The sequence below is a fragment of the Palaemon carinicauda genome, chromosome 45 (assembly GCF_036898095.1).
Source record: "Palaemon carinicauda isolate YSFRI2023 chromosome 45, ASM3689809v2, whole genome shotgun sequence".
Taxonomy (NCBI): Eukaryota; Metazoa; Arthropoda; class Malacostraca; order Decapoda; family Palaemonidae; genus Palaemon; species Palaemon carinicauda.
The window spans coordinates 33,260,425-33,284,555 of NC_090769.1; the positions used below are offsets into that span (position 1 = coordinate 33,260,425).

General features: G+C 45.9%; 2 protein-coding genes across 2 annotated transcripts in view; both read left to right on the forward strand.

The window, feature by feature from the left end:
• The first annotated feature begins 11,219 nt into the window (after nucleotides 1-11,219).
• Nucleotides 11,220-11,987, forward strand: koko (cyclin-Q). The gene has a single exon (XM_068367429.1). The coding sequence runs from the start codon at nucleotides 11,220-11,222 to the stop codon at nucleotides 11,985-11,987; it is 768 nt and encodes a 255-aa protein (XP_068223530.1).
• The window catches only part of LOC137634744 (uncharacterized), a 58,517-nt gene continuing 46,292 nt past the window's right edge, over nucleotides 11,907-24,131 (forward strand). Inside the window, exon 1 of the mRNA XM_068367243.1 lies at nucleotides 11,907-12,044. The gene's annotated coding sequence lies outside the window, so the exon portion shown is untranslated. The remainder of the gene's footprint in view (nucleotides 12,045-24,131) is intronic.

Genomic DNA, 24,131 nt, shown 5'->3' on the forward strand with positions numbered 1-24,131 from the left:
ACAGCGAATCCAGTGTCGCTGAGCTCCTATGCCATGGGATCGGCAAAGGGGCTAGCCCTTCGGGCAGAAGTCGAGACCATGCTCTAGAAGGATGCTCTCCAAAAGGTCATCGACGGCTTCCCCCCCCCGGCTTCTTCAGTCGACTCTTTCTTGTAAGAAAGCGTCTGAAGGCTGGAGACCTGTCATCGACCTCTCAGCCTTGAACAAGTTTGTCGAACAAACTTCGTTCAGCGTGGAACAGCAGAGTCGATCAGGCTTGTAGTGAGACCACAAGACTTCATGTGCCCATGGGATCTGAAGGACGGGTACTTCCAGATCCCAATCCATCCGTCTTCCAGGAAGTACTTGGAATTCAGCGTAGACAACAAGATATACCAGTTCAAGGTGCTGTGTTTCGATCTCCACAGCACCGCAGGTGTTCACCAAAATGTTCACCCTGATATCTTCATGGCCACACAGAAGCGGCATCCGTCTCCTTCGCTTTCTGGATGAGTGGCTAATCCAGGCAGTCTCGGAATCGACCCTTCTTCGACACCGAGACAAGCTTCTGGGACTTTGCCAAGATCTAGGGATCATGGTAATTCTCAAGAAGTCTTCTCTGCTTCCATCTCAACAACTGGGATATCTAGGCATGATATTAGACTCCAATCTCCAAGCCTTCCCATCAGATGACAGGATAGCAAGGCGGAGGAGAGTCGCAGAACCTTTCCTCAGACGAGGAGAGCTTCCAGCCCAATCTTGGTTACGCCTCCTAGGTCACCTTTCCTCCTTGACCAGGCTGGTTCCAAATGGCCGCCTCAGGATGAGATCCCTGCATTGGCGGCCCAAGTCCCGGTGGAATCAAGACAACGTTTCCCCGGACATTCTGGTCCCTTTGGGACCTGCTGTACGAATGAACCTGCAGTAGTAGTTGACCTACGGAAACCTTTGCAAGGGAATGGATCTTCTCGCCCTTCCCCCGCATTTGATATTGTTCTCGGACTCGTCAAAAGAAGGAAGGGGGGTCCCACGTTCTGAATCAGGCCTATGGTTAGAACCAGAAGGGTACCTCCACATCAATCTGCTAGGAATGAAGGCCGTATTCTGGCCCTTCAACACTTCCAACAGACCCTGGCGAGTCACTCCGTGAATGACAACTCCACGGTAGTGGCTTTTTTTTCAACAAGCAGGGAGGTACCTTTTCATAACAGCTTTCTCATCTTGCAGTAGAGACACTGAGATGAACCGAAGTCCACTCAATACCCTATCGGCTCGCTTCATTCCGAGCAAAGGAATGTGCTCTCCGACAGTCTGAGCAGGGCCTCACAGATAGAGAGTACCGAGTGGTCTTCAGCCCCCCCTGGTAGCCAACAAGTCCTGACCTTGTGGACCTGTTTACGACAGCCTTGAATTTCAAGCTGCCGCTGTAATACTCCCCAGTCCCAGACCCCAAGGCACTCTGTCTGGATGCCTTCCTACAACGGTGGGACAACATCGACGTCTACGTCTTCCCACCGTTCTGTCTGTTGAGAAGGGGGCTTAACAAGACCAGACTATCGGTCAACCTGTCGATGACAACTGATAGCTCCGCTGCGGCATCATGCAGAGTGGTTCCCGGAACTTCTGCATCTCCTGACGGAACTCCTGAGAGAGCTTCCCCCACGACACGAGCTACTCAAGCAACCACACTGCAACATCTACCACAAGCCGTAGCATCGCTTCGGCTTCACGCCTGGAGACCATCCAGCATCTCCTCACAGAGAGAGGCGTTCCGCAACAAGTTGCGGAGCGGATGTCTCGACAACTGCGAAAGTCATCCGCAGGGGTCTACCAGGCGAAGTGAAGAGCCTTCTGTGGTTGGTGTCGTGGGAGTGGTACCTCTCCCCTTGATGCCACTATTCCAGCAATAGCGGAGTTATTGTATATCGGCGGGAGGAAATGCGCCTTTCGCTCTCGGCGGTGGAAGCCTATCGCTCAGCCTTAAGCCTGGCCTTCAGGCTGAAAGGAATAGACATTTCCTCCTCTCTAGATCTTTCTTCGCTCATACGAAACTACGAACTTACCTGGCCCCAGTCGGAAGTGAGACCTCCTCCATGAAACATGGTTCGGGCTCTTAGGGCTCTTGAGAGATCTCCTTTCGAACCATTATGCCAGGCTTCTGATAGTCACCTGTCTTGGAAGACGGTGCTCCTGCTCGCTCTGGCCTCGGCCAAGCGTGTCAGCGAACTTTATTGTGGAGGTAACGTTCAGGTTCGTCCCTGAGTTGGTTACTAGACTCAAAATCTTGGAGTCCCAGACCTTCGGTTCGACTCCTTCAGGATTTCGAGTCTCCGTTCTGTAACAGATGACCCAGTCCTTCTACTATGCCCAGTAAGGAGTTGGAGGGGTTATCTTGAAGAACAGCTGCAGTTTGTCCTCACGTGCAAGCCCTATTTGGGAGCACAGGGAGGACGGAGAGGAAGGTCATCAAGAATGCCTTTTCAGCCTGGATTCAAAGGGTCATCCATCACGCCCTGAATCTAGACCCTCCTCCGTCACGTCGCCTTTGAGCACACGATGTCAGAGGCATCGCAACGTCCCTGGCCTTCAAGAGGAACTACTCTGTGACGCAGGTGCTACAAGCTGGAGTCTGGAAGCGTCAAACGACCTTCACAGCCCACTACCTGCAGGACGTGACCCACAGGAGCCTCGATACGTTTTCTATCGGCCCTGTGGTGGCTACACAACAGCTGGTCTAACCTCAGGCTCCTTAATGGACAGGTAGCAGAAGGTTGAGGGCATTGTTACCCGGTTTTGGACTGCATGAATGAAAGAAGTATGTCTGGCCCTTACTTCTTTCTTCATCCTCCCCTCTCTTGGGGAAAGCAGCATCCTGGGTTCTCTGCATAGCTGACCTCAAACCGCTGCAGGTAAACCATGCTTCCTTGTGTTCCTAGTATTAAGTTAATACTGTCGCGTCCCCCATACCCTGACGAGGTGGTATTGGGAACGTCCTAGCCTAGAATTCCAGCTAAAGGACTTCAGGTCGACTTCCTAGGACAAGTCATACTTCTTCCCTCCACACACAAGCTTATGTAGGCCGCACGTTTCTTGTGTAGCAAGAAACTTGCGAGGTGCAGGGACTTTTTCTCGAGTGCTGCTCTCTCGGATTCTGAGTCCCCGGGTAAGCCAAAGTCAGTAAGGCTGGGGACTTTCCACCCTACCTAAGGGTAAGTCACCCTATGTAAATAGCGTGGTTTGTATTTTGGTTACGGAACAAATGACAAATTCGGAGATAATTTGTATTTTTCCTAACCATACAAACCTTAGCTATTTACACATATTTGCCCGCCAGCCCTGTCCCCCAAGACAAGTCCTACCTCTAAGTGAAGTGAGGCAGCTCACCAGTGTGAGAGGTGGGAGGGGTAGCTAGCTACCCCTCCCCTACCCCCGTGCTAACTAGCGCGGGGGTAGTTTAACCCTCGTTAAAATCTAAAGGCTCGTCATTTCAGCTACGCCGAAAGTAATACCCTATGTAAATAGCTAAGGTTTGTATGGTTAGGAAAAATACAAATTAAATCCGAATTTGTCATACTTAGGCCTATGCTGTATTGTCTTTGCAGTGTCCTAGGTCAACAAACCAATATGTCTTTGTTTTGTCTCGGGACCTTGGGCAAGAAAAATTTCACTATACGACCAAAACCAAGAAACCTGGCTAGTGTCCCAATTTCCAAGCATAACAAACTAAATTTTCACATATGTTCCCCGCTGGGTGCAGGGCACCGTCACTTTGTAACAAAAAGAAAAATTTTGAGTGAGGGACTGAAGATAAACAAATTAAACAGTACAAAAAATACAAATACAACCTAAACAATAAAAAAGAAAGTAAATAATAAATCTAGAAATAATTTGTATTTTTCCTATGTATTTTTCCACAGCACTACAACCCCTCCTCGTTACGAGCCTGTTGGACTGTTTTCATCTACTGTACTTACATTTTGACTTTTGCATAAAGCCTTTTTTACTTTTGTTAAAGTCTTACTATGAGTGAACTCCTCTTAACATAGACTTCTTCCCACCTAAAGAAGACTCTCATTTAAATAACTTAGAATTTTGTATCCGCATAGGAATGAACTACAAATTATAAAAATATGCATTTTTCCCAGCTATAAAAACCTGAGTCATTTAAGCAAAGCTCACGCTTCTTCCCCCCCACAAGTCTTGACCAGAATAGAATGGATCTTGCACTTGTCCCACCTTCTAGTAAGTCCTGCATGCAGTCGAGAGTACGTAGTTGAGATATTGAGCGTGCGGGTTAAGGAGGAGCCTCCCCAGCTATCCCCCCCTCCCCTTGCTTGATATTTTTAGGACTTATAAAGACGCAGGTGTCTCCAAACATGGAAGTACACTCTTGCAGCCCCTTCATGTCAGCGCAGGAGGGAGATGGATCCTCATTCCCTTTGTCCTTGGTCCGGACGACACTCTTGCACCCAGGAGTCTCCTAGTGCAGTATGTCGGGAGTGGCCATCCTTCCAGTGGGAGCAGTACGGAAGGCGACAGGAGAAGTGTAATAGAGATTCTTCTCACTTGGGGTCTTATTGGAGATTGAAGAAGTCTCAATTTCTTACTCCAACACCTTGCCCGCTCCACATCAGAAGAAATCTAAAAGGGATTCTTCCCTCTCGGGGTCTGCCTTGAGGTCAAAGAAGTACAGATTTCTTACCCCAGTGCCTTGTCCACTCCCCGCTGACTGCTCATTCACTCCTCTCCGGAGGATGAACAAGTAAGAGTGATGTCCCTTTGACCTCTGGACAACCCTCGTCTGTGGAGGACCCTGTCTCTTCCCCTAGCAAAGTGGCAGCCCCCACTGATGGAGGGTTCTCTCTCATGTATGAGGTCATTTGTCAGCTTTGGCTTCCCTTGGGGATTTTGGGTCTCCCCCTTTAATAAATGGCAGTTGGATGTGCTGAAAGTAGGAGCACAGTGCGAGCCCACATCTGCCTCTTTAGGGGCTGACCACGGCCTTCTCCATCAGAGCTTCCAGAGTAGATTGCCTCCGGAGTGTCTTATACCCTAAGTGGAAGAGTCCTCCGCAGCTTCTCACCTACCTGAGGAATTATTAGCATGGTCTCCTCGTAGTCCTGGTCAGGCTTGCGATCCCACCAGGGTTAACATGCTGACTGATCTTGGTCAGTCAGCTGAGTTTCCTCAGCGTGCTGGATACACTTAGTGACCTGAGCCTGCTCAGCATGTTAAGTTCCTGAACAGGAGAAGTGCGTTCATGCATTTCCCCCACTTTATGAGGAAGGTCGCCTTTCTCACCAACGCGAAATGGCTTCCTGAGTTGAGTGGTCTTCCTGTCAAGTTACTGTAATCGTAAGCAGGCAATTGACTCGTCTATGCCCAGGTCACAACATGTCTCGTGAGACATAACCCTTTGGGGTTATTGCTTCGGGCCTCTACTCCTTTTACTGATGTTTGCAAGCAATACCAGCTTGCGTTCGCAGACAAGCCTCTTCTGCCTTGCTCGCTTCCATCTGAACGCACACCTCCTCCTGCAGGAGTACTAGATGCAGCTCATCATTCTCTTGCAGGTTCCCTGTCTAGTGCCTGTGCCCCTGTCCACAATGCTGCAACTCATGGATGAGCAGACTCTAGTCGGGCGAGAGAGTCTTTTGCATCAGCGCACACTTGCTCACCATGTGCTGGTTATGTGAGTGGTCAAGCTCCTCCCGCTAATGAAGGTGTACTTGCTTCCTTGGCTGCGTGTACTACCAGCGCATTTCGGTTCACTTGCCTAGATAAGCTTTTGATCATCATCGGGGTGCTGACGAACACCTGCTTATTGGGGTTCCTGTGCTGTGCTGCTGTCCCTTCATTCCCTAAGGACATGCCAGGATTTACAGAGCTAGTAGTAGTGGTGAAACAAGCAATGGGCTGGCCTGTTCAAGCTCTACCATCTCAGGTTTTGAATATGCCAATCCTCATCCTTCTTGCTGTGTTGACTTCACCTGGGAGTTCAGATTTCTCTGTGGATCCCAGGCGTAGGAGTACTGCCGTGAGGCATGGGCGCCTTCCAGCTGTGCCTCTTGTTCCTTCTCCTCCTAAGCGGTCGTTTGAGTATCAGCACTATCTAGACTCTAAGGCCTCTTAGCCTGGCCAAGACTTTGTTTGGGAAGATTGATTGATTATCTGGCGTCATACATGCTTGGGAAAGGTTGAGTATTATCCCAGTCCAAGAGGAGGAGAGGTCACAGACAAGAGATGCCTCCCCCAGGATCAGCAGGGGCTCAAACCAAGGGAGATCTCATTCATAGACAATTACTGTCTGTCCCCATTAGAGTTTGTGACAACCTAACCAACCGCTCTGCTCCTGGAGCCCCTGTCGGTCCCGAAAGTTCCTCCTCAGACCTTGTGGTCCATGGAAGTTCCTCGGAAGGAGAGTTCATCTCTTCCTGCCTCCTTCTCAGCCAAGCCTCGAGACTGAAAGGACCTGAAGACCCTTCCAAACAACTGGACCTCGAGATATCTTGAGGCTTCAAATCAACGAGAGAGAATTCTTGGCTCAGTTTCGGCCTTGGCATTATCATGGTCTCAGGCCCTTGCAATGTATCTAGTTGACGAACCTTACCCAGCCCGGGCTCTTATGGGTGTAAGTTTGGGTCTGGGTGAGTCACAAGATGACATAGACCATTCAGATGGAGTGCTCCCAATGGCTGCTAGCCCTAATGCTACAGCCTTAGTAAAGGGAGTTAAACCATTCCTTTATGCAGGTCTTAGGTTACATAAGAAAGATCAACAATCTGGGTGATCCTTTTTATTTTCACCCAAAAGATAAAGATACGGTCCTTGACCTCTACCGCCCAGCTCCCAGAACTGGCAAGACCAAGATTGAGTTGCCTTGGTCTAGGATGGTGAAGGGAGCCAAAAAGAAGGTGTTTGCCCAGGTAACTGGGGCAACAAACTCTGAGCGGGACACTCATCTTGTTTGCTTCCTCCCCCATTTATTCAGGAAAGGAAGTCATATGAGATCTGAGTGATGATCCCTCTCCTTTGCCAGTAGACCTGGCAATAATGGCTCTGATGAGTAACATCACTCTGAACAAGTTGGCAGCACAACGTGTGACTTTCTCAGTGGCTAAGGCCTTGAATCCGGAGCGAGTGGCAAAGGCTTCTTTGCAAGCCGCTCCATGGCTCGACTTATGGTCTGGCTCAGTTGGTTATCTGATTGCTTATGAGGATTTGGCAAAACTGGGTAACCAGAAGGCAATGAACACCTTTTTGCTTTCCGGAGCAACGGCTGTTGAGTTTCTCTCACATAACCTTGCCAACCAATAGACAAACTGGATTTTAAGAAGGCGTGACTGTCTTATCAAATCTCAGCAGGCAGGTATTAAAGAGAGAAGTGCTCAAGTTACGCAACTCGTTAATGAAGGGTCCTTCCTTGTTTAACTCGGAAGACATCTACTATGCCGGAGCTCTTGAGGAAGGCAACTCCTGATTCCCTCTTCCTTGGGCAGTGACATATCATCCTTATCCTTCGGCACCCTCGACACAGAGATTGTCTCCTGTCAACCAACAAGAACATAAGAGAGATTCAACGGCTTCTAAGCAGTTCTCTGCAAAGAAGCATGCTCTGAAACTTTCTTTTCATGGCAAGTGCCCTAGGGGCAGAGGAGGTAGAGGTGGAATACATGGTTGCTCCTGCTAAGGGGGCCATCTCTTCTGCCTATCCACCTGTGGGAGGATGCCTGAAGCTCAGGTGGCAGAGATTGGAGTTCCACGGGGCTGAACCTTGAACGATCTCCGTCTTTTGAGTGGGTTACCACGTCCCATTCACTCTATCTCTCCCTCCATTGACTTGTTATCCAGTGATGACATGTTCCTTTGTGAAGGATCCGCGAAGGACCTTGCCCTTCATGTGGAAGTCCAAACCATGTTGGAGTAGGACACTCCAAGAGGCTATAGACGGATCCCCAGGCTTCTACAGTCGACTCTCTCGTAGAGAAGGAGTCTGTGGCTGGAGACCAATCATTGACCTCTCCCCTGTGAACAGATTTGTTCTACCAACCCCATTCAAGATGGAGATGACAGATATGGTAAGACAGGCTGTCAGGTACTTCATGATAACACTGGTTCTAAAAGATTCATACTGCAAAATCCCAATCCCCCATTGTCAAGAAAGTACTGTACCTAAGATTCATCCTTTACGACAAGGTATTACCAGTTCAATGTACTGTACTGTGCTTCGGCGTGTCCACAACACAACAAACATTCACTAGAGGGTTCACTCTTAATTTCAACCTGGGCTCACGCCAATGGGATTCATCTGCTATGTTACCCCTAGACAACTGGTCGATTCTAGTAGACTCAGTGGTACGATCTGGGAATTAGGATAAATCACAAGAAGTCCTCTGCAACTATCTCAAAGTCTGGTATATCTCGGGATGCAATTACACGTCCATTCAGCAAGGTTTTTCCGTCCCAAGACAGATTAGAGAGACTAAAGGGAGGGGCACATCCCATCTTGAAGCGATACTTACTACAAGCACTCGTGTGGCTATGCTTGTTGGGACACCAGACTTCCCTGGAATGTCTGGTCCTTCATGGCTTTTTCCACATTCGATCTCTCCAGTGGCAAGTGAAAACCCATTGGTCTCAGAAAAGGGATCTTCCTGATTTCCGAGTCCCATTGGGCTTGGAGCAGAAGAGAGACATTAGTTGGTAGGTAGATGATAACCAACCTACTCAGGGATGCTCTTCACAGATGCATCAAAAGAAGGGTGGGTGGCTCACCTGTTGCAACACACGACCTCCGGATTGTGGTCCAAATCTGATTGGTAGTTCCACATAAACCTCCTGGAAATGAGGGCAGCCTTTTTTGCTCTCAAACACTTCCAACAGCTCCTTTCAGGATACTCTGTAGTGTTGATAAGCAACAACACGACGGTAGTGGCTTATCTAAACTAACAAGGAGGTACTTTTTCCCAGCAGCTATGCTATCTAGTTGTAGAAATCCTAAAATGGACAGCAGCCAACTCAATCACCATATCAGTTCATTTCATTCCGGGTAAGAAGAACATCCTTCCTGACAATCTGAGCAGGAAGACTCAGGTAGTTGGCTCTGAGTGTTCTTTGCTTCCTTGATTAGCCAACAAAGTCTTGACTTTATGGGGTTTGCTAACTACAGATCTGTTTACAATGTCCCTGAACTGGAAGCTTTCGGTGTACGGCTCACTAGTACCAGATCCTCAGGCAGTTCTTTAAGATGCCTTTCAACATCCATGGGACAATCTGGATGGCTACCCATTCCTCTCCTTCTCTCTGATTAGGAGACTCGTCAATAATGTAAGGGTATCGCAAGACCTGTCGATGACCCTAATAGCTCAGCTGTGGCAGCAAGTGGAATGGTTCCCAGTCCTTCTACTTTTACTCACAGAGATACTGAAAGAGCTTCTTCTCCTTCCTGACTTACTCAGACAACCTCACACGCAGATACTGTATACCATAGGGCAGTCGCTTCTCTATGACTTCACACCTGGAGGTTATCCAGTATCTCCTCTTGCGGAGAGGCTTTACAGTGGCGAAAAGGATGCCTGGATACCTCCTTAAGTCATCTATCACTGTCTACCAGGTGAAATGGTCAATCTTCTGTGGTTGGTGTCGCAGGAGGCATTTAGCTTCTCTCGAGGCCACTATCCCATGATAGTGGAGTTCTTGCTTTACCTCAGGGAGGAAAAACTCTGCTTAGTCTTGGTGAAGGCTACTGCTTGGCCTGAAGTCTTTTCTTTGGACTGAATAGAGTTAACATTTCCTCCTACTGTAGATGGAATTGTCTCTCATATGGAGTTTTGAGCTTACTTGCCCTCAGTGGGGAGTTAGACCACCTCCTTGAAATGTAGTGCGTGAGTTACAATCTTGGAAAGGAGGGCTTTATGAACTGCTGCATCAGTTCTCAGATCATGACTTGACCCTTAAGATGGTTTTCCTCCTTGGCCAAACAGGTCAGCGATTTGCATGGTCTTTCCTACGACATAGCCCATTCAAGGGGATGGGGCCAGGTAACGTTCAACTTCATCCCCGAGTTTGTTGCTAAGACTCAGAATCCAGCTATAGAAGACCCTAGGTTTGGGCCTTCCGGATTTTGAGTCTGTCATGTAACTGATGATCCTGATCAACTGTTACTGTTTTAAATGAACTTCTGGAGCGCGCCCGCATGTCAAATGACTTACTGTATTAGTATAGGCAGGGTCAAAAGGAGAGTCACAAAAAACACGATGTCTGCATGGATTCGCCAGGGGAATGAAATGAACACTGAATCCTGACTCTCCCTCAAGAGATCGCAGACCCAGAGCTCATGATGCTAGGGGTGTCAGTACATCCGTAGCATTTAAGAGAAACTTCTCTGTGGCGCAGGTTCTACAAGCGAGTGTCTGGAAGTTTCAGAACATGTGAGACATAACCCGCAGGAACCTGGATACCTTTTCCATAGGTCCTGTGGTGGCAGCACAACAAGTGGTGTAAGCTACCTCATCTCCTTACAGGACAAGTAGCAGTTGATCATCGGTAGACGTTACCTGGTGTTAGTCTGTAATGATTGGACAGAATGACTGGCCTTTTCTTTATCTTCCCTTCTCCTGGGGTACAACATCTGGATGACTCCATGCTGGTCTACCTCTGACTGCAGGTAATACCCATTTCTTTTGTGTAGCCTGAAATATGTTATATACTGTATTTGTTATGTCCCTCTCCCCCCTGCGAGGGTGAGTCTGGCAATCTCTAGGTTAAGTGAAAGGAGTACTACACACTCCGATAATCTTACCTTGTCAAGTCACAGTTCTTAAAGTTTCCACACACTTTCACCACTATTGCCCAGAGAAATTCCTGCCAGCATAAAAAATGGATATACAGTCTAGCTGAGCGTGTGAGTGGAATGGTTGGTCTACTTCCTGCTAACTTTGGGGAGTTGTTTCTCTCCCATTAAAAGATTATGACTCGTTTTCCAGTAAGCTGCAACAATATACCTATAGTAAAGAGCCCAGGTTTGTATGGTTAGGAAAGATACAGATTACTTTAAAAATTTTTATTTTTACAATACTAATATTCAGTGCAAATTAATAATATTGTATGTATTTTATATACTTCACAGTAAGTGATGATTCAGATTTTTTTATTCACTCTATTGAATGTATATTTTAATTTTTCAGGTTAAGTGGTGCTGCACTGCCAAGAGTTAGCAAATCCAATATGTTGTAAAGGCTATGGAGTTTCAGAGTGACAGTAAGAAAACTACACCTGTAGAGCAAGAACCAGAAGATTTAAACCCTGTAATAGATTATAGTGAATGTCATAACCAGTTTGCAGGAGCTAGATACATCATTGAATGTGGGGTTAAGCTAAAAGGAAATGTGTTAACTGTGGCTACTGCTGCCACATATTTTCACAGGTTTTTTCATAGCATTTCCTTAGATGAATATGACCCATATCTCATTGGTTGCACGTGCTTGTATCTTGCATCAAAGGTTGAAGACGATGATATAAAGATTCGTGATATCATTAACGTAGGATTAAATTGTGTTAGACGTGAGAGTCCTCCTTTGTCTCTTGATCCTTATTTTGCTTTAAGGGACTCTCTTATCCAAGCTGAACTTCTTTTAATGCGTGTTCTTGGCTTCAAACTGAAAATAGACCTCCCTCATAAATATTTGCTTCATTATTTAGAATCATTGAAAGAATGGCTGGGAGAGAAGAAATTCGACTCCATCCCATTTGTAGACCTCTCATTTACCTTACTACAGGAAATATACCATTCACCAATTGTGATAAAATATTCCCCGCAGCTTCTCTCTGCTGCTATACTAAATGTTGTTAATCAGGTGTATGGAGTAGTAGTTCCTGGATGTGATGAGCTAAATGATCAGTCATGGTTTACTGTTCTTCATTCGGACTGTACAACTAAAGCAGTTTGGGAAGTTTCCACAAAGATCCTCGCTTTGTATAAAGAAGAATCTACACTAAAAACAAAATAAAAGAGCAGCAACATCACTTTCAACAAACTTCACAAGATTTTTAACTTTAGTACACAGGTATGGGTATTTCTTGTTTACTTATAAAAGTTTTTGTTCCTACATGCATACAAACTGTTCGTTCTTTACTTATAGGGAACGGAGCAGTAGCGACGGCTGGAATATTTCATTTAAAACTTTTAATGAGGGGTAAATAACCAGCCGATAATTACATGATCAATAGCAGGGAGGTAACCCCCCATGCAGCTCACTACAATCCCAGTTGGATTTCAGCTGTCAGAAAGTGAACTTGTTCTTTTCTGCAGGAAACTTAACATAATATGCTTTGTTCTTCTAATATTTTTCTTTTTCTTTCATCTTGTGTGTCTTTGTGTGTGATTGTTCATCATGTGGACATGTCTGGGAGTGCCGTTCAAGGCTTACAGTACTTATATGAGTAATATTGAGGTGTTCCTCATAGACTGCCGTGCTTGCCGAGGTCTATTATGCTCGAAGGACTCTCCATGTGATGACTGTAGGGAGTGGCCACCCTCCGAGTGGGTTTTGTTCAGCAAGAGAAAGAAAAAGAAGGCCAAAAGGAACTTTTCTCCTTCGGGGTCTTCCTCAAAGTCTAGGAAATCTCGGCCTGTTTTTTTTTCGTCCCCTTGAACAATCCCTTCTGACTCATCCCTGGCGTCCTCCTAATAGCGTTCAGGTAAGAGTGGTAGCAGATAACACTTGGGCAGTCCTGGGGTCAGGGAAACTGCAGTTCTCAATGGTTTGGTAATGCCTCTCTTCCTGGAAGACTTCCCTTTAGCCTTTAATTTTAGGAGGTTGGAAGCCCTTCGCTTGTTGGGGCCCATCTTTGGGATTCCTGGTTCACCTTTGGCGGACAGTCTTCAGATTTTTGTGGAAAATAAACATCGTGTGCAGTATTTCACTCCTTCGAATTCTTCTCCTCAGCAGGTTCCCATTGCAGCCGATGCCTCAAAGCTTCTCCCGCCGAAGGACTCTGTTCATCTGGTCACCACCATTTTGCTGCTCCTTCTGGGAGGTCTTCCATTAGGAACCTCTAGGCTCTTTAAGAGCCTATTGCCCTGCAAGAGCCCACCTCTACCGAGCAGGATTCTCCACCAGCCAGACCATCTACTTTCAGCCTTACCGCTACCAGACCTTCACACCCTAGACTAATGACTCGGAGATCTTCTCCAGCTTGCACTGCGTGCAGGTGTTGCTTTTTTTCTAAAAGTCCTACCGAGCTTCTAAGAGAGTTGAGTCTCATGCTCCGATCTCACCCTCTCATTGAGCGCATGCCTCACCCTCGCCCCCCACTTCGCCTTTGTTTCCTGCCTCACCCTCGCCCCCCACCTCGCCTTTGCTTCCTCCCTTAGCCTTGCCTTGCAGTAGAGAGATCAGACATTCTTTGCCTCCTTCTTCAGCTTCTTCTCACAGATCCCACAAGGCACTCTAGATTGCTTCGTTGTAAGAGACATAGCTCTTTTTGTCAGCAGGCCTGTAGACGCTCCTCTTCAGTATCGAGTCATCGATCGCCTTCACACTGAGCGCTACTCACACTCCAGCCAATCTTTATCATCATGTTCAATGACGATCACTGGTTTCGTGTTCCTCCCGATCTTCCCCCTTGCTCTCAAGGCGATCTTCCCCTTCATCGGGGTATAGCCACCCTTCGTCTCCAGCAGGATGATCCAAGAGATTTTCTCCATCGCAGTTTTGCCGCTCCTCGCCATCTTGTGCTGGGTGATTGTCACTTGCGAGTAGACATTGCCATTCTCCTTATTTTTCTAAAAGGGCTTTGCTCTCCCACTTGGACTGAACTCTAGTCGTTTTTCGTTATTTCAAGCTTTCTGTACCTCACCTCAGCGAAGAAGGCATTCACCTCCTTCCTGCGGGAACGCGAGAATTTATGCAAAACGATCCAGGGATTCGTCAGAAGAGACTGATAATGTAGCAGTTCACCAACCTAAGAAGATCTTTTAAACCTCAAAGGATTATCATCTCTTTTCAACAAAAGGGAAGACTCCTACGAAAGATAAGGTCCCCACAGGTCCTGCTTCACAGGAAGACCACACCCATCGTAGACGTTCTACATTCACCTTCATTGTTGAGAGTTTGACATTAAGGGTCACAATTTGACTACAAGAGTTGGTCGGACCTTGTGGAATCTTCCCCATCTAAAGACAATTGGCTACAGAGTAAAATGCCAGAACTGGTGTTTCTCCCTTCACTTGTCTGCAGTCAGGGGAGACCCCTGAGAAAAGGATCCACAGGGGCTCTTTGCCCCTAAAGGAGATTTCCTTTTTGAATGACTACAGACTTTTTCCTATTTCCTTAATGAAGGAACATCCCTTGGTTACCTTTGCCTAGAATCTCAAAGGTACAAGACCCTAGCCTCCTATTTTCAGGACCCCTATCACCCTTTTCATCAGGAGCATTGCTGAGAGAAAGGAAGGACATTAAAACTTTGAGGAAGTCATCAGCACTATGTGAGCAGAGACCGGCCTGTCACTTAAAGATCGCCAAGGTTGGCAAATTGACAAGCTCCCTTTTCTCATCACAAATGCCAATCCACACCGTAGCCAGCTGGGAATCAGATCTCCGAAAAGAGTTCATAAATGAGGAGGATTTCCCTTCAGAGGAAGGTTCGGTGGAACTTTTAACGGATTACCCTCTCCTTGCAGGACCGAAGACCCCTGTGGCAGAGGAAGTCGACACAGAGTCTGTGTTTCTTAAAGTCCTGTGCACCACATGTTCAGTGAATGATGTTAGGGAAACTCTTGATTCCTCCCCAAGGGGTGGATGGCCATGGTCAAACTCCTTTACTCCTCTCCTTCCAACACTAGGCCAAGCCGAGAACTTTCGCAGATGGTTATGGCCAAAGACTTCAGTTGGAAGATAAAGACCAGGTATCCGGTGAGGACTTCTTAATGTCGTTGAAGTCTTCACGACTAATGCCGATCCCCTTTCCTAAACAAAAGGAACATTACAGGGTAGCAGATACTCAACCTTTTTCCCTTTCTTTGAACCCAGCAGTGGCCAAGTTAACCCCAGGCTCTTTGGCAGGCAAACTCACTTCCATCCCAACCACTTTCTCTCATACAGAGGCTGCCAATATGGATACAGCGGCCATGGATGCTTTACAAGCAGCATCCAGGTTGGATAACTGGATGGGTACAGTTGGCTATCTCTCAAATGTGGATGGGTAGAGTTGGCTATCTCTCAAATGTGGATGGGTAGAGTTGGCTATCTCTCAAATGTGGATGGGTACAGTTGGCTATCTCTCAAATGGGAAGAAGAGGAAGGCCTTTAAGGAGATCATGTTATCCAGGCTAGAGCTTTGGAATATCAGATGTTCCAGATTGCCAGCCGGTGGGTCAACTGGGTGCTCAAGCGTAGTAAGGCAGTTGCAGCCCGCTTTCACAAAAAATCGGGAAGCAGGACTGTCTGGGCCCGAGAAACTCTTATAGGATCCTCCTCCCTTTTCCCTCCAAAGAACATTGCTTCTGCTTTGGAAGATTGGAGGAAAGTGATGCATGACTTGTTTCTTCAGAAGGCCGTCTCTTTCAAGCAGCAGCAGCTACCAACCTCGAGCCATTCTACAACTCCTTCAAAATCAGGACAACCAAGAAGAGCAGGTGCTAGAGGAGTAGGCTGTCCAGGTTCCATCCTGAGAAGACCTTCCATCCCTTTTCAATCCTGTCAGGCATCAGGACACGTAAGAGGATGGGGAAAAGGGAGAGGTAGATCTGCCTGCTAGGATGGGCAATCCCTCCACCCTACCACCAGTGGGGGTATGCCTATAGAGAAATTAGAAGAGGTGATAGTTTCATGAGTGGAAGACTGGACACTCCAAATCCTGCTGTGTGGAAATCTCCTCCAGTTCATCAACTCTGTCTCTCCTCTAATTCCTCCTCCAACAATATCGTCATCATATCAGAAAGGGTTTCAGAAACACCTGGACCTGTTACGGGAATTAAAGATGATTGTAGACAAGAACACATTTCAGGAGGTCGATGACAGGCTCCCCGTCTTCTACAGTCAACTCTTTCTTGTCGAAAAGACGTCTGGAGGCCGGAGACTTGTCATCGACCCTTTGGCATTGAACTAGTACATTCTGCAGTCCAGATTCAAGTTGAAACACCAGTCACCATTATCCAATCTGTCAGACCAGGTGATTTCATAATTATGCTGGACTTAAGGGGTGATTACTTCCAAGTTCCGATCCGTCCTTCATCCTGGAAATATCTCCCAGTAGTCATAAACAACAGGAGGTACCAGTTCATGGTCCTCTGTTTCGACCTCTCAACAGCACCTCAGGTATTCACGAGGATCTTTGAACTAGTACCAGCCAGGGCCCATGCCAACCCGATCCAGCTTCTGAGGTGTTTAGACGACTGGCTCATCCTCATAGAATCACAAGAGGTCATCCTGGCTGTTTGAGAGAAGACTCTCCAGTTCTTTCAGGATCTGGGGATCCTGATAAACCTGGAGAAGTCTTCCCTACCTCCGTCTCAATGTCTCGTCTACCTGGGCATGGAAATCAACACCCTCTAAGGGAAAATGTTCTCTTTGGAGGACAGGATACAGTACAGTACGTCGGTTCCGACAAACAGCTCTACCCTTTCTTCAGTGCTCCCTCCATTCGGTGCTTCAGTGGCAAAGACTACTTGGTCATCTGTCTTCATTAAAACAACTGGTTCCAGGAGAAAAGTTATGCATGTGGATCATACAATGGGACCTAAAGGCCTCCTGGTCTCAATATTGAGACAACCCAAAATCCTGAATTCTCATGGGGGTGAACTCCAAGGAAGACCTTCTCTGGTGGCTAAGCTGCACAAGCTTCTGGAATGGTTCACCTCTTGCCTCATCTCCCCTGAATTCAGGTTATTCACGGACACCTTGAACAAGGACTGGGGTGCTCCTCTGAACGACCACTTGTTTCAGGAACCTGGTCAGCAATAGAGAGCCGGGGACATATAAATCTTTGGGAGCTGAAAGCAGCATAGCTGACTCTTCAACAATTTTGACATTTGCTACAGGGACACTCAGTGGTGTTAATGAGCAACAATAGCACCAATGTGTCATACATCTGCAAACAAGGTAGAACTATCTCCCTCAGTCTATGTCAACTAGCAGTCGAGATCCTGGAGTTAGCAGAGAACAACTTGATCTCTATATCAGCTGAATTCATTCCAGGCAGGAAAAACATCATGGTTGATCAATTGAGCAGGAGGACTCAGATCATAGGTGTAGAATGGTCTTTTGAGTCCTCAGATAGCTAAGGAAGTAATAACTGTGTGGGGTACTCCAGCTATAGACCTGTTAACAACCTTGTTGAATGCAAAGCTTCCAATATATTGCTCACTAATACCAGATCTGGCAGTGGCATTCAAGGATGCATTCCAGCAGCCCTTGGACGGCCTTTCCACCTCTCTGCCTATTAAGAAAGGATCTCAAAAGGATAAGGGAGAGCCGAACCTTGTGGCGACACTAATAGCTCCCTTTTTGGCCGCATCAGGAATGATATGCCGAGATACTGAGAAAACATCCACATCTGTGACAGCCCTAATTTAGGATTTTCCACAACAACATAGAATACCTACTTTTTCATTCTTGGAGACTATCCAGCAAGTAACTCTTGTCCATTTCAGTGATGGAAGATTATCGCTCACTGAACAGATTAGACATTTCTTCCTCGGAGATAATTAATTTGTATGCTAATACGGAGCTTTGAGCAGACCTGCCCTCAAGTCGAAGTCAGTCTACCTTCATGGGACATCGTGAAGGTTCTGAGATCACTAAAAGAGGCACCTTACAAACTTCTTAAGTGAGAGTTTGACAGGGATGTCACTTTGAAGACAATGTTCCTTCTCACCTTGGTCTCAGCCAAAAAAGTGAGTGAACTACATGGAGGTGCAGCGTACATCACCCATTCAAGAGGTTGGAGGGAGTTCTCTCTAAGCTTTGTTCTGTAATTTGTGGCAAAGACACAAAACCTGTCGTTTTTGGATCTTAGATTTACGTCATTTTCCTTTTTGAGTCTTCATTCAGCAACTGAGGATCCTGATCAACTTCTACTGTGTCCAATTAGGGCTCCGAGAAGCTTTTTGAAACGTATTAGGCCGTCCTGGCCTTGCCTGCATAACCTCTTCATAAGCACGAGAACGAGCAAAAAAGTGGTCTCTTGGAATACAGTATCATCTCCTTTTGGATCAGGAAAGTTATATCCAGAGCAATAGACCCTTTCACATCTACAGTACGGTATCCCAAGTGAAAGCTCACGACATCAGACTCTTTGCTGCCTCATTAGCTTTCAAAAAGAACTGTGATGCAGGTTCTCAGGGCAGGGATGCTGTTATTAGATGTCTCCACCCATAGATTACGAGGCGTAGGGACTGGGATTTGAGCACAAGTACTAAGTTCCAGACCCCAGGTTAAGATCCATCCTGTGGGAACGGGTTCTTCCTCCCTCCAAAGGATGAGTCTCCTATAAGTAAAGAATGAACTGTTAGTATATATATGTAGATATAAAAAACAAATTTTTAAAAAAATTTTTATTTTTCCTAACTATATAAACCTCAGTTCTCCACTCAAACTTGGCTACCATCACCAATCCTTGACGTAAATTCCCGGCTACAATACAATTGAGGCTGTAGTGACGTGCTGGGGGGAGGTTTCCTCCCAGCTACAGGCTAGTTATTTACACCTTGTTAAAAGTTTAACTGCCATATTCCAGCCATCACTGTTATCCCGTTTCTGTGTACAGTAAAGAACCTAGGTTTGTATGGTTAGGAAATATACAAATTATTTTTAAAATTTGCCATATTGAACATTGTTGAAACAAGAATATATTTGTTCCTATATGCATATACTGTAAACCTTTTGTCCTTTGAATTGGGGAATGTCTTCAGTGGAGCTGGAACAACATTAAATATGTTAACAAAGTAGTTGACAACAGGTGTTGAGTGTAGGCAAGCAGCCCAACCCACTCCCCCTATCAAAGACACTTCACTTTGTTTTTGGGCTGCAATGCACACAGATGTACAATTGTGCCGTACAACCAAGGATATTAATTTTTTTTCATATTCTTTCAGTTAAATGGTTGCATGCTGGCTTTGTCTATTAATGTGCAATTGTAGGGGACTTTGGGGTTACTATGGACTAGAATCAAACATTTCAACTTATACTTTACTTTATTCACTATCTTCTCACATACATACAATCACAGTTTTATGTCTTGATCAGTTACAAGTACGTGAACCTACAAATATATATTACCTATAAGATGCTATCTTTTTGACACAATAATGCCACAGAATGATTCTCACTTTGTTTAATGAGGCATCATATAAAGCTATTAAAAAAAGTTATACTATTATTTTCTGTAGTCTCCATGTAGAGTTTTATTCCACTGGCCAATACATTACACAACAATCACCACATAATATCACAATATTGTTTTCTCCCCAAAACAACATTTTCTCTATTTCATAGTCAACTTGATTTAAATTCACCTTCCTATTCTTACTGTCAGCTTTACTTTTAATAATTGGCAAAGGCTTACTGTATTAACCACACTATGACTGTGATTAGACTCTTCTCTCCTACTAGTTCAGTTGTATTCTTTTACAAGTTTTCTATCTCGCTGTCTACTTCTCTCCTCAAACACTAGAAAATGCCACCAGGTCTGTAGTCTCTTAACAACAACTGGGTATTGGAGGGGAAGTCATGTTGACCACTATCTTACTCCGTTCATCATTCCTGCAAAAGAAAGCAATTATGGGAACATGCAAATATGATATATACGTAAAATTTAAATTCTACGAAACATAAAAAACTAAGACGCTTACATAGGTGAAGCAAGATATGCATAAAAATGGGGGAAAACTGTGGATGATCTAAAAAGTTTATGACTAAACCTGCAATTGATCATCTCTCCTGCATTTTAGCATTAATGTGCTATGTGGTCTCCAAAGACTTACTTTTAAAAGGCTAGAACATTTAATCCAATATGACATACCAAAGAAATACTGTACTATTCCCCATAAGAGCCATGGATAAATATCTGAAAAGAATGTGGTATCTTAGGCCTAAAATATCCAATTTGTTCATGAGCACTGGCCACTCCAAAAAGAAAGTATCCCGAAACACTATTTCTTTCTGGTTGAGAGAAACAATCATAAGAGCCTATAAATCCTCAGAGGAAGCGTCTCCAAGGACCCCCCTCGAGCACAGGATGTACGCTAGTTTGTTGCAACCCTTAGTGTTCCGCAAAAACCACTCTGTAGCACAAGTCCTCGAAGCTGGTGTTTGAAAGAGACAAACTACTTTTACAAACCTTTATCTTGAAGATTGCACACACAGGTCTTCAGAAACCTCTCCTATAGGCCTTATTGTTGCAGCACACCAAATAATCTAACAATAAGCTCTTATGGGACACATAAGTGCTCTTATCTCAGGAATCATTTATTCTCTGCATTATAAGGGTATGTAATGGACACTGAGGCGGATGGTGATCTTGATTGAACTTGACGGCTTATCTTATATTCACCCTAATGCAATTAAGAATTCCTTGAAGTTGAGTACTCAAAGATATATTGAAATTTTGAATATTATGCAACACTTGATGTTCATATCACTGCAACCCTGGTAAAGAATATTATTCTTTAGATGGAAACGGTAAGGCCTTGCCTCTTTATGAGCCGGCTACACTGTTCACAAATAATTCACTTTGATCTCTTGTAATTACTTATAGTAATTGTACTTATGAGAGAGGACTGGCATACTTCTTAACTTAAGGGAGACTTCCTCCCACCTAAGGAAGACTCCCATATAAATGACTCAGAAGTTTGTATCTGCGTAAGAATAAAATACTGTACAAATTTAATACAATATGTATTTTTTCTATCTATACAAACCTTTGTTATTTATCAAAGATCCCGCCTCAACTGCCCGCAAGTCTTTGACCAGATGAGTGTTGTGAGGAAGCACTGTTAACAAGCGTTATGTGCCATGCGCATCAGTTACCCAGCAATGAAACAATTTCTTATAATTGTCTGATCATAGGGAAAACGAGACTAGGAGTAACTGTATAAACTAGAAAAGCACTCTGAGAGTGCAGACTTATGCCACGGCAGCTTATTTCTTGAAACCAGCTTGCCTTTCCCAGAATCAATTTAGACCGTAGGCATATTTAAATTCTGTGTGACAACAATGTGCAAAGTTGGGGTTAATTCGAACGACCTTGACATTTGACCTAGGACTTTCAAAATTGAATCATTTCTACATTTTAACATAACGATTAATCCCTGAAAGTTTCACTACTCTGTGAGTAATATTGTGACCAGGAAGTTGTTCACAAATAGACAAACGGGGTAAAAACATAACCTCCTCCCAACTTCGTTAGCGTAGGTAAAATGACTCGGCTTTGTATAGCTAGGAAAAATACAAATTATATTGAAATAGTAGTATATAGTGGAGTGCCTCTATGTGTTTGGCGTAAGTACAAGGGGGATTTGGATATGTGACAGAAATTACATATTGTTTGATAAAATCTATACTGTAGGGTAATGTTCTTGAAAATTTTTAGAGAGTAGGCTTCAGATTGTTGGCCATTCCTTTGAGACCAAAACAGAGCTATTGGGTTCCTTTGTAACTGCTGAAACTGGTTTTTTTCAATATTAAACTTAGCCGGTGATTATATAAGCTGCAGCTCTGCTGCCCGACAGAAAAACTCTACGCTCGAAATCCGCCAGCGATCGCTATGCAGGTAGGGGGTGTACTTCAACAGCGCCATCTGTCGAGCAGGTACTCAGTACTCAATGTAAACACAGAACTCAATTTTCTCTCTGTCGTGCCACCGGCAAGACCTACTAAATTCGCTGTTGCTTACTGGATTGGTTTTCACATATTTTGGTGAAGTACACATTTCTAGTTTTGAGCTTTCGCTTTGCAGACGTTATCTTCAATACATCCTTGCATTCTTTTGTTGATTTTGGATTATTTGTTGACGACTTTGGATAGATTTTGAATTCCCCTTTGACTAATTCAAAATGGCTGACCCTTCTCAAGTCCCTAAGTTCAGGAAATGTAATGCTAGGGACTGTTCAAGGCGTCTTCCGAAGGCCTCGATCGATCCTCGCACCGTTTGTTCCAATTGTCGGGATAAGACCTGTCAATTGGAAGATCGATGTGAGGAATGCGTTGGGCTTTCAGAATTCGATTTCATCGAATTCCAGAAATACACACGTAGGCTAGAGAGAGAAAGAGTCAGGAGAAGTTCATCTCGCTCCGTTGAATTTTCCTCTCCTCATGCCCCACAACCTATTCCTTCCCCTGTAGTGGTTGCTCCTGATCCCCCTTCTAGCACTCAACAACCTTCGATGGCAGATATGATGCGTGCCATCCAGGCTCTGGGTGAGAGAGTCGAGTCATTGGCGAGTGATCGTAACCAACTCATGGCAGACGTCAAGGAGTTGAAGTGTAAGAGTGCAGTGGGTAGTGACAAAGTGAGTGGTAGTGTTGTGGAAAGTGTTGTAGATAGTGTTGCGCTTGAGGGTTCGTCTGTTCGTGCCTGTCGTCCTCCCAGTCCGGGACCTCTTGCAAGCTCCCAAGCCCAGGGGAGAAGCAATGTCGTACGACCAAAGGGTTCGAGAGGCTTTAATCAGCGAACAGACGTTCCCTCCGTGGTTTCGGGCGTATCTAACCAAGATCGCCCCACCCACACGAAGACGAGAGAGCCCATTTATTCCTCGTCTGCGGAAGAGGTTTCTCGGAAGAAACCATGGACCAAGGTCTCGCGGCCTCTTAAGCGCAAGTCGGTCCCTTCCGCGCAAGTCCAACGGCCCAGTTGTAGCCACTGGGTCAGTTCGGACTCGCTGCAGTCTTCCGATGACTGTTCACCTCCTAAGAGAGGCAAAGCGGTACCGCATCAGGCAGTAACACCTTCTGTTGCCGCACCTGCTACTGTAGATCCTAAGTGGTCTTTGCTGCAGACCATGCAGGCACAGTTAACGTCATTGATGCAGGACTTTCGTGCGGAGAAGGTTGACGCTGCACCAACCTCTAGCCTACAACCACCCACGGTTGTGCGTCCAGTGGACGCTGAGGCTACCTTCTCCCGCACTCCAGCTGTGAGAGTCCCGCCACCCATGCGTTCCAGTGTACCCTGCCAGCCGCATGTTGACGTTCAGCGACGCACGGAACCTTCCGTTGACGTTCGCGAGTTACAACAACAACCTAAGTTGTTTTGTTTTGACGCGGTGCGTCAACCTCCGCAAGCCAGTGTGGATACCTCTACTCGCCCACAGCAGACTAGACAGTCTGGAGTAGACGCTTTGCGTCCCCACGCTGCTATGGTTGTTGCCAGTTCACAGACTGGGCAACAGTTCCATGACGTTGCGTCCGGTTCAGTCACGCGTGCACCCGTGCTGCCGGACTCAGCGGACCAGCCGATTCCTACTCCTTTGCCGCTTCCTCCTCAGTTTTCAGATGATGGACTCTCTGATGATGACGACGCTGCACACATTGACGACCCGCATACGGACATCGACGAACCCAAGATCACGCAACCCTCCTTGGACTTTAGGAAAGTTCTTGCACTGTTCAGGGAGATGTATCCTGATCAGTTTGTATCTGCGGCCCCACGCTCTCCTCCATCTGAGTTCGCTTTAGGCACGCAGTCATCCGCGCCTGCCTTTACGAAACTCGTCCTCGCCCGCTCGTCTAAGAGAGCTTTACGAGTGTTGGGAGAATGGATGCAGTCCCAAAAGAACCTTGGGAAGACAGCATTTACGTTTCCCCCTGCGAGACTCTCTTCCAGATCGAGCGTCTGGTATGCCACGGGAGAAGTTCTCGGCTTGGGAGTTCCTGCCTCTGCCCAGGGCGACTTCTCAAGTCTAGTAGACTCTCCCCGCAGGCTAGCCATGAGACGCTCTAAGATATGTTGGTCTCCTTCAGACTTAGACCATCTGTTGAAAGGAGTGTTCAGAGCCTTCGAGGTTTTTAACTTTTTGGATTGGTGTTTGGGAGCGTTGAGCAGGAAGATCTCCCCTTCGGACAAGGAAACTTCCTTGCTCATTATGTTATGTATGGACAAGGCCATACGTGACGGATCCAGTGAGCTTGCGGCTTCGTTCGTTTCCGGGGTCC